The sequence below is a fragment of the Aethalodelphis obliquidens genome, unplaced genomic scaffold, assembly GCF_003676395.1.
Source record: "Aethalodelphis obliquidens isolate GAN/ISIS:26980383/991018 unplaced genomic scaffold, ASM367639v1 scaffold101, whole genome shotgun sequence".
Taxonomy (NCBI): domain Eukaryota; kingdom Metazoa; phylum Chordata; class Mammalia; order Artiodactyla; family Delphinidae; genus Aethalodelphis; species Aethalodelphis obliquidens.
In genome coordinates this window covers 1,126,209-1,143,790 of record NW_020838045.1, presented here as the reverse complement: position 1 = coordinate 1,143,790, position 17,582 = coordinate 1,126,209, and the positions used below count along the sequence as shown (strand labels likewise).

General features: G+C 44.0%; 1 protein-coding gene across 1 annotated transcript; it reads left to right on the top strand.

Annotated features, from left to right (window-relative positions):
* Positions 1-529: 529 nt before the first annotated feature.
* On the top strand, positions 530-1,681 carry LOC113614661 (melanoma-associated antigen B4-like). Its single transcript, XM_027096335.1, has one exon. The coding sequence runs from the start codon at positions 572-574 to the stop codon at positions 1,679-1,681; it is 1,110 nt and encodes a 369-aa protein (XP_026952136.1). The 5' UTR covers positions 530-571.
* Positions 1,682-17,582: the final 15,901 nt, after the last annotated feature.

Here is a 17,582-nt window from a genome sequence, read left to right as displayed (position 1 = left end):
CTCTGCCAGCTTCAGGCTGAGACTGCCCGTACTTTCCTCTGCCAGGTCCGAGGGAGGTTAGAGCTTTGTTCTGAAGGGGCAGCCACCAGGCAGCAGAAGGGAGGGTCCCAGGACCCTTCCGTGGTGGGCTGAACGCTCCCGCCTTTCCTCCTCCTGGGTGTCGTGGAAGATGGTGGTGTCAACTTCAGAGCAGCAGAGGGGAGGGGGTGGGGGTGGGGGTCTTGGCAACAACTGTCATCCTGACTCTGAATGGGAACCATGGGGACCTACCTCCCCTGCCAGCCCCCACTGTCACCCCCGTACCGCCCAGGCAGGGCTGGCTGGCTGTGGCCCAAGGCTCACTCTACCGTCCGCCACAGGGGTCTCAGGGGACAGGCTGAGCAGGAGAACAGGAGCCCTGTGGGTCCTCGGGCAGTGCCCTCCAGGACCCTGCAGAGGCGGCCTTGGTTAAAGCCAGGGAGGAATCTCCCCGCTGAAGGTGCTCACAGCATCTCCTTGTCCCTCCCCCAGGTGCCCTCGTTGCCTGCCTTCCTGCCCACACTCCCGCCTGCTGGCCCTGACCTGTGTCATCATGCCTCGGGGCCGGAAGAGCAAGCGCCGTGCCCGCGAGAAACGCCACCAGGCCCGGGGGGAGACTCAGAGTCTCAAGGGTGCCCAGGCCACTGAGGCGGCGGCGGCAGAAGAGATGGAAGAGTCGCCCTCCTCCCCCGCTTCTGTTTCTCCGGGCACTCCCCCGAGCTCCCCTGCTGCTGGCACTCGCCAGGAGCCTCAGGGAGCCCCAGCCACGAGCTCTCGTTATGAAGGGGTTTCATGCCCAGGATCTGAAGAGGGTGCCCAGAGCCAAGATGAGAAAAGTGCAGGTACCTCCCAAGCAGCACCTTCCATTCACAGCAGTTGCAGAGATCCTCTGACCAGGAAGGTCAGAAAGTTGGTGCAGTTCCTGCTTGAGAAGTACAAGACGAAGGAGCCCATCCCGCACGCAGCACTGCTGAAGGCTATCAACAGGAAGTACCAGAAGCACTTCCCTGAGATCCTCAGCAGAGCCTCTGAGATCATGGAGGTGGTCTTTGGCCTCGAGGTGAAGGATGTTGACCCCAGCAATCACTCCTACGCCCTCATCAGCAAGATGGCCCTCCCCAGCGAGGGAAGTCCAAGTGATGAGTCGGGGCTGCCCACATCCGGTCTCCTGATGACTGTCCTGGGCGCGATCTTCACGAAGGGCAACCGTGCCACCGAAGAGGAGCTCTGGGAATTCCTCAATGCGTTGGGTTTCTATGCTGGGAGGAGGCACTTGATCTTTGGGGAGCCCAGTAGGTTCATCAGGAACGATTTCGTGATGCAGAAGTACCTCATCTACTGCCAGGTGCCCGACAGCGATCCTCCGCGCTATGAGTTCCTGTGGGGCCCGAGAGCCCACGCTGAAACCAGCAAGATGAAAGTGCTGGAGTTTGTGGCCAAGATCATTGGTACCGTCCCCAGTGCCTTACCAGATCTCTATGAGGAGGCTCTGAAAGATGAAGAAGAGAGAGCAAGAGTGAGAGTTGCGGCCAGGGCTGCAGCTGTTGCTGCGGGCAGAGCCCCTTCCAGGGCCAAGGTCCACATCTGCCCCAAATGTAGTGGGGGAGGCCGCGGGCAGATTGCTTACTTTGTTTTGGAAGAGAGCAGTCAGGCTCCTAAATAGTGCAGAGTAGTAGTAGGGGTGGAGGGAACAAAGTATAGATCTTATTTATCTTCCTGTTTTAAACTAGTAACTTCCATATATTATTGATTGATTGATTTAGGTTTTTTCAAATTTTTTTTCTTGTAATAGATAGTGTGTTTTCTTAAGAATATGAATTCGTGAATGACATTGCTTGCATATTTATTGCTGTTTAAAGAGTTCTAAAGTTACAGTTTTGGTATATGTAACAGAAAAACGAACCATCTATATTTTCTGTATGATCCAGAAGTAGAAAACATGGCACTGCAATAGAGATTTTCATGGAAATGTGAAAGGCGACCACAGAAAATATTTAGAAACAAAAAATGGAGAAAACAGAGAGTAAAAGCCATTTAACTCGTGGTTTGCCTTACTTCGTTTAAACTTTCTTTTGGTAGAAATAAAAGATACTTTGATTTAGCTCATTTGTGAGTATTTGTTTTTTGCCCTAGTGCACTGCGTATTCTCTGCTACCTACTGGATTAAAAATAAACTCTGATGGGAGGGTGGCACTTTGGGGTTCATAATAATCATATCATAACTGCCATTCATCAAAAACCCAATATTGCTTAATGAGTATGCCACTGCTTTACATGTAGTACATAACATTCCAACATTCACGCAGGATAGGATTTAGCAGACTCCCTTCACAGGTGAATAACTTGCAGGTGTCTCAAGTTCACAAGACTGATTAAGTGACCTTGCTGGGTCTAGTCCCCTGGTCTGGAATAGTCTAGAGCCTACACTCTTCCACTCCTCCCAGCCTAAGCCAGACCTTACGTCTTTTAATTCATTTTTCTTCTCACCACTCCAAAATGTATCTCATGGGATAAAAGGGGCCCTGTTCCCAAAGCACTGTTTTGGAATACTGTAACAGTAACGCTGGATAAGTGAATGGTATGAATAAAAAGAAAACTTTTTGGTGACAATGGGGTCTTCTACATATGCAATGTCAGATACCCTGAAAAGATCAGCATCTCCTCATTTACTCTTCAAGTTTCTCAGGGACATAAAAGCCTTGGTTTAAGAGCTGTGTCCTCAGGTCAGTGGAGGGAGGAGTCCCAGCCTCTGATAGTTACTCAAGGTGAGGACCTTAGAACAGAAGGGGGCCCCACAAAGTCTACCCTGCTTTCTCCCTTGTGTGGCCATGCGCAGAGCTGTCTGTCTGAAGGTACCCCTTCTTTTCCTCCGGGGCAAGGGTGGAGAGGTTCTCAGGGAGGTGAGTTCCTTGGTCTTGTGGCAGCATCTCCAATTCTGCCCAAGTAGGAGTCCTAACAGGCCTTAGTTTGCTTCAGGGTGAGGACACTGGGTGCCGATGAGTGGACTCCCCATAACAAAGGGGACCACACAGAGGCCCCCGGCAGGGGTAGCCAGGGAATAGGTCTCTTATCTCCCCTTCTGGTGTCTCAGGAAGGTGAAAGCCTTGGCCTGAGGCTGGCAGACAGACAGTAGGGAGGGTGGAGTCCCATATGCTACCTGAAGTCAAGGTAAGAAACCTGAGTTAGGACTGAGGGGCCACTGACTCCAGAAGAGTGGGGCCTTGTAAAGTCCTGCTCCTCAGAAGACCCCAACAGCTTTGGACAGATCTGGTTCATCCTGACTTCCAATTCAGAATTCCCAAGAAGGTAATGCCTTTGTTCTGAGGAGCACAGCTTCAGGGGAGTGGAGGGTGGAGTCCTGGGTCTGGTCAGGCATCACGATGAGGACCCTGAATGAGGAGCAAGAGGACCACTCACTCCAGAACAGAGGAGAATGCAGAGTTCCGCCCCTGAGGTCAGCCCCAGGAGGCCCAGGACAAAGCTTTCTGGCTGACCTGCCCCCTCTTTCCACTGGAGGTGGTCTCGGGGAGGCGAGGGCCTTGGTCTATGGGGAACAGCCTCACTCAGTAGAGACTGGAAATCTAGTGACTCTAAATGAGGATAAAGGGACTCCACCTAGAGCAGAGCCCTGCCACTGGATACCTCCCCTCGGCAAATCCAGGAATGTTGGCATGATGCGCCCCACGTCTTTCCTTTTAGAGCGTCTCAGGTAGATGAGGCACTTGGTCCCAGGGGAGCACAGGGAGGAATTCCAGGTCATGCCAAGAGTCGAGCAGAGGACCATGAGGACTGAGGGAACCACCCAAATCATAAAAGCGGGGACGCCACAGAATCCCTCCCTTACTGTCGGCCATGAGTGACCACAGGCAGTCATGCCCACGTGAGGCAACCCTCACATCCTCCTAGGCGGTCTCAGGGAAGTAAAGGCTGTAGTATGAGAGCACAGGCCTCTCTAGGTCACGGGAAGAGCCAGCGTAAGGACTCCGAGTGAGGACCAAGGGGAACGCCCAACCGAAAAGAGACAGGAACAAACACATAGCCCCACCACCCTTTCGGCCCGGGGAAGCCCCAGGCAGGGGTAGTTCGATGTGTCACCCACTTGCCTCCGGCTCGGGAGGACTCAGGTCGGTAGAGGGGAGAGTCCCAGATCCTGACAGAGTGAGGACTATTGAGGTCACAAACCCCAGAAGAGTGGAGCCCGGGGAATCTTGCCCTCTGTGTTAGTCCTCAGAAGCCCCTCAGAAATAGCTGTGGCTGCACGTGGCCTACTCTGACTTCTACTTCTGGGGACTCAGGGTGGTGAGGACTTTGCTCCGAGGCTGGCTGACTCAGCACAGGGGAAATTTCCAGGTTGTGCTAGGAGTTGGGGTGAGGACCTAAGGCTGGAGTGGAGCATGAAAACCATAACAATGGGGGCAGCACATCATCTCTCCCCTGCTGTCAGTCCTGGGAGACGCCTGGAGAGATGTCAGGCCGAGCAGAGGCAACCCTTAACTCCTCCCAGGGTGACAGAGAAGTGGGGACAGTAATAGGTGAAGAGAGGGAGAAATATAGGTCTTCCCAGGAGTCAAACTGAGGAAGAGCCTGAGTGAGGACCGGCGCGGCCAAGCATAATAAGGCCTGGATCTGCCGGCCCCGGCTTCCTGCCTTCAGAGACCACAGGTAGACGTGGGACATAAGGCTACCCTCACTTTCTTCTGTTGGCTCTCAGGGAGCGGTGGGCCTTTCTATGAGCACATGTCCTCAGGTAAAGAGACAGGAGCCACAGGCCTTCCCAGGAGTCAAACTGAGAACCCTGAGTGACGACTAAGGGGAACATGCCCCACCCGCTGAGCTGTGGGGACGACAAAGAGTCTAGCCTTGCCCCTGCTTTCAGCACTTGAAGGCTCAGGACAGGGCAGTCGGGCCGAGGCTCCTTTACATCAGGTCTAAGGGAGGTGAGACCCTTAGCCTGAAGGTAAAGCCATCAGAGGGCAGAAGGGTGGGTCCCAGGCCCTACGTGAAGCCAGCTGAGAGCACTGAATAGGGACTGAGGACCCAGTGATCCCAGGATAGAATGGACTCCACAGCTGTCAGCACGGTGTTCCCCGTCAGGCCGGTGAGCTGGGCCACCACTCACTTCCTCCTCATGGGTCCCCGGGACCACTGAGGTGTCAACTGCAGAGCAACGGAGGGGAGGAAGCCCAGGCCCTGGCTGCCGTCCACCTAAAGATCCTGAAGATGAACTGAGCAGACTCCCCGCCCTAGGACACGGAAGGTCCCACTGGCAGCCCCTTCTGTCACCCCAGTGACACTCAGGTAGGCTGGCAGCCTGTAGCCCAAGGCTCACTCTACCGTCCGCCACAGGGGTCTCAGGGGACAGGCTGAGCAGGAGAACAGGAGCCCTGTGGGTCCTCGGGCAGTGCCCTCAAGGACCCTGCAGAGGCGGCCTTGGTTAAAGCCAGGGAGGAATCTCCCCGCTGAAGGTGCTCACAGCATCTCCTTGTCCCTCCCCCAGGTGCCCTCGTTGCCTGCCTTCCTGCCCACACTCCCGCCTGCTGGCCCTGACCTGTGTCATCATGCCTCGGGGCCGGAAGAGCAAGCGCCGTGCCCGCGAGAAACGCCACCAGGCCCGGGAGGAGACTCAGAGTCTCAAGGGTTCCCAGGTCACTGAGGCGGCGGCGGCGGCAGAAGAGATAGAAGAGTCGCCCCCCTCCCCCGCTTCTGTTTCTCGGGGTACTCCCCCGAGCTCCCCTGCTGCTGGCACTCGCCAGGAGCCTCAGGGAGCCCCAGCCACGAGCTCTCGTGATGCAGGGGTTTCATGCCCAGGATCTGAAGAGGGTGCCCAGATCCAAGGTGAGGAGAGCGAGTCACACACGAGCGGGCCTGCCCCATCCTGGACGGTTCGCCTTTCCCTCCCCTACCTGGACACTGGTGGTTGCAGCATGCCCAGAGATCCTCCCTCTCGTGGTCAAGGACCACTGCTAGGTTTCCAGCCATACCAGGACCAAGCAAGACAAAACCGCCAGCACAGGTTGACGCAGGCGCACCAAGACCTACAAGGTGACTCAAGGTACCCCAGGGTTCATTACGCCTCACTTGTAATAACTTAGCATTGCGGCTTTTGCTTCCCCGCCCCACCCCATGGGTTCTGCTTGGGTGCTTATGGGTAAGTGCCTGCATACTAGCAGGAAAGTTATATAGCCTAAAGCTGTCGATCGATTTGTCAGTCAAATAACACAGGACACAGGGAGGGACCACCACTCTACAAAACACAGCCCTACCCCATCACGGGGCTGCTTCTGGTTTCCAGACAGCCCGCTCTCCTGCTTTCTCGGGAGCGTACCTTTGCTCTGCTTAACTGAACTCTTGCTGCTTAAAACTGCTCTACGCCTCTCGACTGAATTCTTCCTCTTTGGGAGGGCAAGAGCCCAGGAAATCGCCATTCTGCCGGTGACAGTATGGATCGCATATTCATTACTTTTATCAGGTACAAGTTAAAGTTTTCATATTTCATAAAAGAAATTTAGAAACCTTCCATATTTTTTATGACCTAGAACAAGAAAACACAGCAATGGAAGAGGGATTTCCATGGAACTGTGAATAGACTCGGCAGTAAAATCATGTGGGTCAAGTAAAAAAAAGAAAAGAAAAAGCGTACATGGTGGTACATTTTTGGTTTGTTTTATTCTTTTAGTGCTTCTTTTTGTAAAACTGAAAGATGTTTTCTTAGATTATGTAGGGCGCGGTCAGCTAACTGCTACGCGGCAGGAAGCTGAAATAAGCTGAGTCATCCTTCCTGTGGCCACTGCGCTTGCGCTAAGTATACTAATGAGGTTTTAAAGTAGCGACCTATCCGATGCTGGCTCACAAATCGCACCATCGGCGAAAGCCAATCACAGAGCGACACATGTTCTTAATCCCTATATAAGCAGACTGCTATAGGATTGCGGTGTCTTCCTTCCATCTTTTCTTTAACCAAGCTGTGCTCCAATAAAGTGTGATACGAGAAGAATCTTGCGTGTGGCGACTCGTTATTCTGCTGGTCGGAGGCGGCTCGCCGCAAGATTATTCAAGATTGTGAGAGAAATTAAACAATAATAAAGTAGACATCCTTATCGTTGCCACTCTTATTCCCAACCATTAATTGAGCAGCTACTCTTTGGAAGGCTCCGTGGCAGAACTGGGGATGGGAAGAAAAAGAAGACTGAGCCACTGTCCATAGACCTTCGGAGCCTAGGAGCTGCTGCCATATCAAGATGGTGAGACACACTCTGAGACCTAAATAAATGGCAAGTTACAACAAGGGGAGAGAAAGAGAGGAGGTTCCAGACAAGAGCAGTCAAGTGTAAATGCTCTGAAGCAAGGAAGTCTGGAGCTTTGGGACACTGCAGTTCCCTCGAGGAGGTGACTTTAAGTTAGGCGGGATGGTGGGCTAAATGAGGCTGAGTGAATTGTGGTGGGGGAGGGTGGGACCCTTAGATGGTGGGCCTCAGAGTTGACAGACTCAAGACTGGAATGGAAGCTTACCCTGAATTTTTACTTTGCGACTGTGGGTAAAACAGAGAGACTCTCCACCCGGGGCAGGAATAAAATGGCTTCCGTGTTCCTGTCCCAGTGCAGGTGAACACAGTGCACAAACTAGGTGTTTTAATCCCATCGCCTCCAGGGAGTTTCTGAGAAACAAGGATGATACTTCCTTGAAGTGACATGTCAAGAAGTCACTGTGATAGCACTCTTTGCACTGGGGTCAAAGGGCCAGAGGCCACTCCCTTAAAGGGATGTTCTACTACTTACCTTAAGTGTAATCTGGGGAACTCCAAAGGAAGGCTACAATTTTTGGTGGTGAAAATAGGGGTGGTTTGGATGAAAAGGCACCTGGGAGGGAAGTTGTTGGTCCTTGACGCAAATTCTAGAACCTCTGAGTAGCATCCAGCTGGGAGAGATTCCTCTACACTCAAATGACATATTTACAAATGGGGAAGTTTTACATAGTTTCAGTGTCTAACCAGTTTTGTTCGTTCCAAAGGTGCTGCGTATCGTATTTTCTGACATCTCATGAGAGTAAAGAAAAAAATCCCCAAGAGTTGGTATTATGGTCTGGGGTCATAGTTATCGTAGTAATAAATGCCATTCTTGAAAGACCATTGTTGCAAGTGCTTTACAAACATCACGTATATTACAACAGCTCTACAAGATAGGGCTTATCAGACTCACTTTGCAGATGATGAACTTGCAATTTTCTCAAGTTCACAAGACTTGTGACAGAGCTGGGAATAGACCCTTGGTCTGAATTCGTCTAGAGGCCACACTGTTCCACTCTTCCCGGCCTGAGGCAGACCTAGTATCCTTTAATTCACTTGTCTCCTCACTACTTCAAACTGTATTTCAGGCAATTTAAAAAATAAAAAGCAAGCAAGCAAACAAAAAACCCTGTAGCCAAAGGACTATAAAGAGTCCTGATGAAGGAAGGTTAATACAAGAATAAACCGTAATTTGGGGATTGTCTGTGGGCTTCATTTATCTAGAGTCCTCCTGCCCCTCGTGCCAGGGTTCCTTGAAAGCTCACTGCCCTGGTCCCAGCACGTGTGTTCAGCTCCAGCACTTTCCCACGTTAGAGCTCCTTTCTCCTGAGACTTCCCCAGTGTGCCCTCAAGTCCAACTCTGGAATCTGTTAATGGTGTGTTGAGACTGGCCTCTGAATAAATACACCAATGAGTGAGCTTACCTAGGAGGTCAATATCCAAAGCCTCCCTCATAAGTTGGAGATGAGGACCTGAATAGACATTTCTACAAAGAGGGTATACCAGTGGCCAAACAGTACATGAAAAGATGCTCAATATCATTAGTCACTAGGGAAATGTATACAAAAAAGACACAGTGGGATACCATTTCACTAGGTTGGTTATAAAAATGGAAAATAACAAGTGTTTGCGAGGATATGAAGAAATTGGATCCCTCATACATTGCTGGTAAGAATGTCAAATGGTTCAGCCTCTTTGGAAAACAGTTCGGTAGGTCCTCAAATTTAAACCAAGAATTACCGTATGACCCAGCAATTCCATTCCTAGGTATATAACCAAAATAACTTAAAAACTGTATTCAAACAAATCTTTGTACCCAAATATTCAAAGCAGCATTATTCATAAAAGCCAAAAAATGCAAACAACACAAAATTTACATCACTGAATGAACGGACAAACAAAATGTGGTATATTCTTACAATGGAATATTATTCAGTCATGAAAAGGAATGAAGTACGGATAACTGAGAGACCATGGATGAACCTTGGAGACATTATGATAAATGATAAATGAAAGGAGTCAGAAACAAAAGGTCACATATTATATGACACCATTTACATGAATTGTCCAGGATAAGCAAATTTACAGAGACAGAAAGCAGATTGATGGTTGCCCGGGGCTAGGGAGAGGTATGAATGAGAAGGAACTTTTTGAAGGGTAAGGGATTATGTAAGCAGATAGGATAGGCGGTCCCTGGAGAAAGAGAACCAGGCATGGCTTTCTTGACATAAGAGAAGCCATTTTTGGCCTAAGCCATTTTGTGATCTAAGCCATTTTAAGATCATTTTGTGAACCTGGAAACAATGTTTGCCCTTCAACACACCTCCATAATAATGACCTTAAGGGAATAAAAGAATGCAGTGACAAAAGACTGTTATCAGACAGGAGTAGTAACAGAAGCAAAGGTAATAAATCAGTTGTTAAGTCTCCCAGTCTTTTCAAGGGTAAAGATATATATCAATGAGTTATATTTTTAGTATTATATATAATACAATCAATGGACTGATTGATCCCACTATACATATAATATATATAACATATAGGTGTATGTATGCATGTAAAATCAACAGAATGATAGAATCAGATAGAATGAGAGAATTACCATTCTACAGCCCCTAGCGGATTAGTGGATAAGGGTGGAGATCCTCACTACCTGCCAATACCACCAGGAAGCAGAAAACAGACACTATGTATCTCCTAATGGAAGCACACAGCTTGGTCTCAGGAGTGAACTTGCCAATAAACAAACTGGTAAATCAATAAGCCTTAATCTGAACAAGCTGTTTCCTACAATTATGGAGGATCCTTGATGCTGAGTTCCAGGTATATTGGGTTCATTATTTTATTCTCTGTAATGTTGTATATGATTGTTTTTTTTAAATAAATATCATGCCTTTAAATTTGAAAACCCAAGTAAAATGGAACAATTTTTAGCAAACTATAAATCACTAAAGTGAAAATGTAGTCCAAACCCAGAGCACCATCAAAATGTGCCAGGACAATCCAGGTTTGGAGCCCCCTCACACCAAATGATCAGGGAAAAACTAATCACCACCTTATTTGAATTCTTCCAAACCATACAAAAAGATAGAAAACGGATCAACCATTTTAATAGGGTATCCCTCCTTGATACAAAGTCCAGATAAGAATGCCCCAATAAAAGGATACTCACACATAACCATGTGATTAAATGAAGAAATGGGCTATGACTAAGGAACACAAAGATATCATATTAGAAAATACTGACAGTTGGAAATCACTGCACTGACAGAGAAAGGAGACAATGCATTTCTAAAGGGAAAGAATATTTGTCTCTACACTTCTATTCCCAAGCCTGTTGACACCAAATGTATGGGCGTTTTGTTTTGTTTTGCTCACACAAACCAATTCTCTACCACCAGCTGAGTATCCTACAGTTCAATTCAATTCTGACAATACCTACCTGCAGTTAGCATCAGATCCCACAAGGTAAGGGCTCATTCCCACAAGATTGCCCTACACTTAATCCAAACCCAGGTCTCCCATAATTCTGACTGACTGGCTATAAATTGGGGGCTCCCACAACCCCCTCCCTGGGTTTGGTAATTTTCTAAAGTGGCTCAAAGAACTCAAGGAAACAGTGTACTTACTAGATTACTGGATTATTATAAAAGGATGTGACTCCCTAACAGCCAAATGGAAGAGATGTTTAGAGTGAGGTGTGGGGAAGAGGTGTGGAGCTCTCATGCCCTCTCCAGCTGCATCACCCCCATAGCACCTACCTGCGTTCCGCAAACTGGAAGCTCTCCAGACAATTTTGGTTAGGATTTGTATGCAGGCTTCATTACACAGGCATAATTAATTAAATCATTGGCCACTTGTTAATTAAGTCAATCTCCAGCCCTTCTTCCCTCAGAGGGTAGGACTGAAAGTTCCTAGCCCCTGATCACATGGTGGGTCCCCCAGGCAGCCCCCCACCCTTAGGGGCTTTCCAAAAGTCACCTCATCAACATAAACTCAGGTGTGGTTGAAAGGGGCTTGTTACCAGTAACATGAAACACTCCTTTCACCTTTCTAGCTCTTTTCACTTAGGAAACCCCAACAGTTTTAGCAGCTCTGGGGACAAAGACCAAATATATATTTCTTAGTATAAATCACAATTTAATTATATGCAGGGGTAAAGAAAGGGCTTTTGATAAAAATTTTACACCAGTCCATGGTAATAACTTTTAGCAAACTCACATTAGTAGGGAATTACTCTTCTGTAAAATCTATACGTATTAAACATACTTAAATGTGGAATATTATCAGAATTCCCAATAAAATAAGAAACAAGACACAGATATATGGTACCACCTCTACTATTTGGCAAGAATTTTCCTGCTCTGCCACATGAACATCTTGGAAGTCATCACTCCCATCCTCACAATGATAAAAAGCTGAACAAACTCAAAATCAACAACTTTTCTTAGATCCATCAGAGAATTGAAGTTACAGGGAAAACCAATGCTTCAAAACTGAAGATGCAGGGAAATACAGGGAATCACAGCTCACTGGGAGCGGAAAGTCCTGGATCCAGGAAGGAGGAGAAAAATTTACATTGTACTTGATGCAACACTGGAAGCTATGTGTGACAAGCTTCAGAGCCCAAAACTCCTAGGAGCCTAGTCTTAGGGGAGCCCGCACACTTCTGTGAGTTTTACCTTCTGGGGTCCTAACAGGTTCTCACCGTAAAGATCCAAGAAAAATGTCCTCATGCTTCTGGCATGAGGGGGACATAAACCCTTTTGAAGTACACCTAGGAAAAAGTAACCACAGGCCCAGATGTTTCTGTTCTGTGTACTTTCCTAAACCAACTAACTTGGATGAAGGGAAAATCCTAACTCCAGCTCCCTCCAGACTTCCTATGTCACATAACAGGGGGGATAAAAGCTGAGAAGCATTTGTGAAGGCAATAGCCCAGGGGGCACAGAGCCACTAAAACATGGACAGCTAATCACAAGATTATAGAACACTTCCCGGACAACTTACCACTGCATCAACAAGGTCCAATATAATACCAGAGGATTCCTGCTGAAAGAACTGCAAGGCTTAGACTACTTATGAAGGTGTTCCTAGGGAAAACCAAAGACAACAAGAACACTCAAGGAAACTGAAATCTCAGGTGCCTACATTAAGAGCAAACAGTAAACACGACATAACTCTTATGCAGATAAACACAAACTCTCATGCTAAAGGCCCTTTAAATCGATTCCTATTTTCCAATACATTAAGTCCAGCCTTCAACGAAAAATTATAAGATATGCTAAAAGGCAGAAAAGCACAGTCTGATTAAAAAGTAAGTAAATTAACCGCACTCAGGTATAGGAGATCATTTGGAATATCAGACTAGGATTTTACAATACTTATGATTCATACGCTAAGCCTCTAATGGAAAAAGTGAACAACATGCAAGAATAGTAGGTAATGTACGTAGAGAGACGGAAACTGTAGGAAAGCATCAAAAGGAAATGTGAGAAATCAAAAACATCATAACTGACATGAAGAATACCACTGATAGGCTCACCAGTAGACTGCATATGGCCAAGGAAAGACTCAGTGAAATTAAAGATATACATTGATAGAAAACCCTCAAACTAAAAAGCAAAGAGAAAACAAAATAATTTTTAAAAAGGAAAAGAGTAACCAAGGATTGTGGAACAATTACAAGAGATGTAACATATGCATAGTGGGAATAATCTGAGAAGAAACAGAGAAAGCAGCAGAATTTTCAAAGTAATAATGACTGAGAATTTCCCCAAATTAATGTCAGACACTAAACCACAGACCTAGGAAGCTCAGAGAACACCAAGCAGGATAAATAGAAAAAAAAAATCTACACCTAGGCATATCATACTCAAACTGCGGAAAACCAAACAGAAAGAGAATTCTTGAGATGAGGTAGAGAAAAAAAGAACTTACTATAGAGGATCAAGGGTAACAATTACCAAGATTTCTCTTCACAAGCGATGCTATCAAGAAAAGACTACAGTTAAATTTTTAAAGCATTGAAATGGAAAAAACCCAACAACAACAACAAAAACACTACCACCAACCTAGAATTCTGTAGCCAGGGGGAGAAAATCCTTCAACAGTAATGAGAAATAAAGACTTTCTCTGACAGACAAAAACTGATGGAAATTTGTCACGCAGATCTACTTTGCAAGAAATATTAAAAGAAGTTCTTCTGGGAAAAGGAATATGATATAGGTCAGAAGCTTTGGCCGACATAAAGAAAGGGAGTAACACAAGGAGTAAATGAAGATAAAATAAAACCTTTTATTTTTATTATTTTCAACTGATCAAAAAAGATAAATATTTCTTCAAAATAATAATATAACAGCAATGCATCCAGTGATTATACATTATGGATAAGAGAAATAAATGGCAGAAATGGTATACTTGCACTGTTACGAGATACTTGCGCTAACCGTGAAGCAGGATGATGTTATTTGAAAGAGGACTTGAATACGTTGGAAAAGTATAACGCAAATGCTACAGAAACCACTAGAAATTTTTTAAAACTATAACAGATATGCTAAAGAGGACAGAAAACGGAATAACATTAAATCTTGAATTAAAAGTAGAGAAGGCAGAAAAAGAGCAGGGGATTAAAAAAGAAACAAAGAGTAAGCTCAATGAGTAGAAAACAGTTACAAATATGGTCAACGTTAATCCAACTGTATCAATAATCACTTTTAATGTGAATGGTCTAAATATACCAATTAAAAGGTAGAGATTGATAAAAAGAATGAAAACAAAGGTGACCTAACCCTATGCTGTTTATAAGAAACCCAGTTTAAATATAAAGACATGAAATGATTAAAAGTAGAGGGATGGATACAATAGCTGGTCATGGAAGCAACCTAAATGCCCATCGACAGATGAATGGATAAAGCAGATGAGATACATATATACAATGGAGTATTACTCAGCCATAAAAAGGAACAAAATTGGGTCATTTGTAGAGACGTGGATGGACCTAGAGTCTATCATGCAGAGGGAAGTAAGTCAGAAAGAGAAAAACAAATATCGTATATTAATGGATACATGTGGAATCTAGAAAAATGGTACAGTTGAACCGGTCCGTAAGGCACAGATAGATACACAGATGTAGAGAACAAATGTATAGACACCAAGGGGGGCAAAGCGGGGGTGGGATGAATGGGGAGATTGGGATAGAAATATATACACCAATATGTACAAAATAGATACCTAATAAGAACCTGCTATATAAAAAAAATAAAATAAAATAAAATTCAAAAACAAAAAGTAAAGGGATGGAGAAAACTCTACCATGCTAATATGAGTGGAAAAAAACAACATCTGCTCTAGCTATATTTATTTCAGACAAAGCAGTATTCACAACAAGAAAGTCAGGAATAAAGATGGGCATTACTTAATGATTAAGTGGCCAATTCTCAAAGAAATCATGGCAACCCTTAATGTGTATGCACCAAAAAATTCTGTTAAGATACACGAGGCAAACACTGATGAGACACATCTACTCTTACAGAAGGAGATGTCAACACATCTCTTTTCATAATTGACAAATCCACTAGGCAGAAAATCAGTAAGGTGCAGTTGAACTGAAAAGCAACATCAATTAACTAGATCTAAATGACATTCATAGAATACTTGACAAAAGCAGAAAGCACATTATCTTCAAGTCCACATGGAACATACACCAAGATAGATCACATTCTATGCCATAAAACACACATCATCAAACTTAAAAGAATATAAATGATACAAAGAATGATCTCATTCTGCAATGGAAATAAACTAGAAACTGATAACAAAAAAGTAGCAAGAAAATCAAGGGTATTTGGAGATTAAACAATATACTTCTAAATAACACATGGGCCAAAGAGTAAATCTAATGAGAAATTTTAAAATATGTTTAACTAAATGAAAACAAAATTACAACTTATCAAAAGTTGTGCAATATAGCAAAACCAGTACTTAAAGGGACATGTATAGCATTGAATGTCTATACTAGAAAAATCTAAAATCAATAATTTAAGCTTCTACCTTAGTAAACTGGTGAAAGAAGAGAAAAAAAGCAGAGGAAAAAGAAATAATAAATCAAAGCAGAAATCAATGACACTGAAGAAAGGGAAAAAATAGAGAAAAAACAGCAAAACCAGAAGCTATTTCTTTGAACATATCCAAAAGAAAAAACAAGAGAACATTCTAACCAGGGTACTCAAGGAAAATAAAAAGAGAGAAAACACCAATGAAATCGCTAATAGCAGAAATGAAAGAAGGGCCATCACTAGTGATTGCACGGACATTAAAAGGATAATAAATGAATGTCATAAACAACTCTAGGCCTACAAATTTGAAAAGTTAAATCGACAAATTACTTGAGGATCCAATTTCCCAAAACTATACAAGGATAAATAGATAATCAGAATAGGTCTGTATCTATTAAAGAAATTTAATCTATAATTAATAAGCTTCCAATAAAGACAGCACCAGGCCCAGATGATTTCACTGATGAATTCTAACAAAAATTTAAGGAAGACATGAAAACAATTCTCTACAATCTCTTCCAGAAAACAGAAGCAGAGGGGACACTTCCTAATTCATTCTATGAGGCCAGCATCACTCTAATGTCAAAACCAGAAAAAGAAATTAAAAGAAAGGAGAATTGACCACCAATATCTCTCATGAACATAGATGCAAATTCCCCAACAAAATATAAGCGAAACAAATCTAACAATGTATAAAAGGAATTATATACCACAACTAAGTGGACTTTATTTCAGGTGTGCAACATTTGAAAATCAGTAAGGATAACTCATCATATCACTAGGCTAAAGAAAATAATCACATTATCATATCAATAGATGAAGAAAAAAATTTGATAAAATCCAATACCCATTCATCATAAAATTTCCCAGCAAACTAGAAGTAGAGAGGCATTGGCTCAGCTTCATATACTGAATAGAACATGTAAAAAAAAAAAAACAACAACAGGTAAAACATCCTACTTCATACTGAGACGATAGATGCTCTCACACTAAGATCAGGAACGAGGCTAAGATATCCCTTCTCACCATGCCTATTCAACACTGGACTGGAAGTCCTAGCCAATGCAATAAGATAAGAGAAGGAAGCAAAAGATACATAGATTTGAAAGGAAAAAATAAACCTGTTTTTGCTCACAGATGACCTAATTGTCTATGTAGGAAATCTCAAATCATCAATCACAAAAAACTCCTGGTATCAATAAGCAAAGGTTAATATTCAACAGTCAATTGTTTTCCAATAAACAAATGGAATTTGCAATTGAAAAACCTAATGCCATTTACATTACCACCAAAAAAAGATTGATTATAAATAATTCTTAGAAAAATATGTATAAGATTCATATGAGAAATACAAATGTCACTGAAAAAAATTAAAGAAGATCTAAATAAATAGAGAAACACTCCATGTTCATGGATAGGAGGATGCAAGATTGTTGAGATGTCAGTTACTCCCAACTTGATTTATATACTCAAAACAATTCTGCTCAAAACTCCAGCAAGGTATTTTGTAGATAGTAACAAACAATCTAGAGTTTATATAAAAAATGAAAAGATCCATAATAACCAACTCAAATCAACACTGAAGAAGATCAAAGTCAGAGAACTGATATTACTGGATTTAAAAACGGACTTTAAAGCTACAATAATGAAGACCACATACTATTAGCAAAAGAAGAGACAAATAGACCAAGGCACAGAATAGAAAACCTAGAAACAGACCCCCTCATACAGTCAACTGATCTTTAACAAAGGAGCAAAGGCAATTCAATAGAGAAAGGAGTCTTTTAACTCACAGTGCTGGGACAACTAGACATCCAATACAACAAAAAAGAATGCTGATACAGACTTTACATGTTGCAAAACAATTAAATGGATCACAGACCTAAATGGATCACAGACCTAAATGGAAAACTCAAAATTAAAAAAAAATCCAGGGACTCCCCTCACGGTCCAGTGGTTAAGACTGCACTTCCACTGCAGGGGGCATGGGTTTCATCCCTGGTCAGGGAACTAAGATCCTGCCTGCCATGTGGAGTGGGAAAAAAAAAAAAATAGAAGGTAATATAGGAGAGAGTCTTGGGTTTGGCAACGAGATTTTAGACACAACACCAAAAGCACAATCCATGAAAGAGAAAAATGATAAGCTGAACTTCATTAAAATTAAAACCTTCTACTCTGTAAAGGGTACTATTAAGAGAATGAAAAGACAAGCCGCAGACTGGGA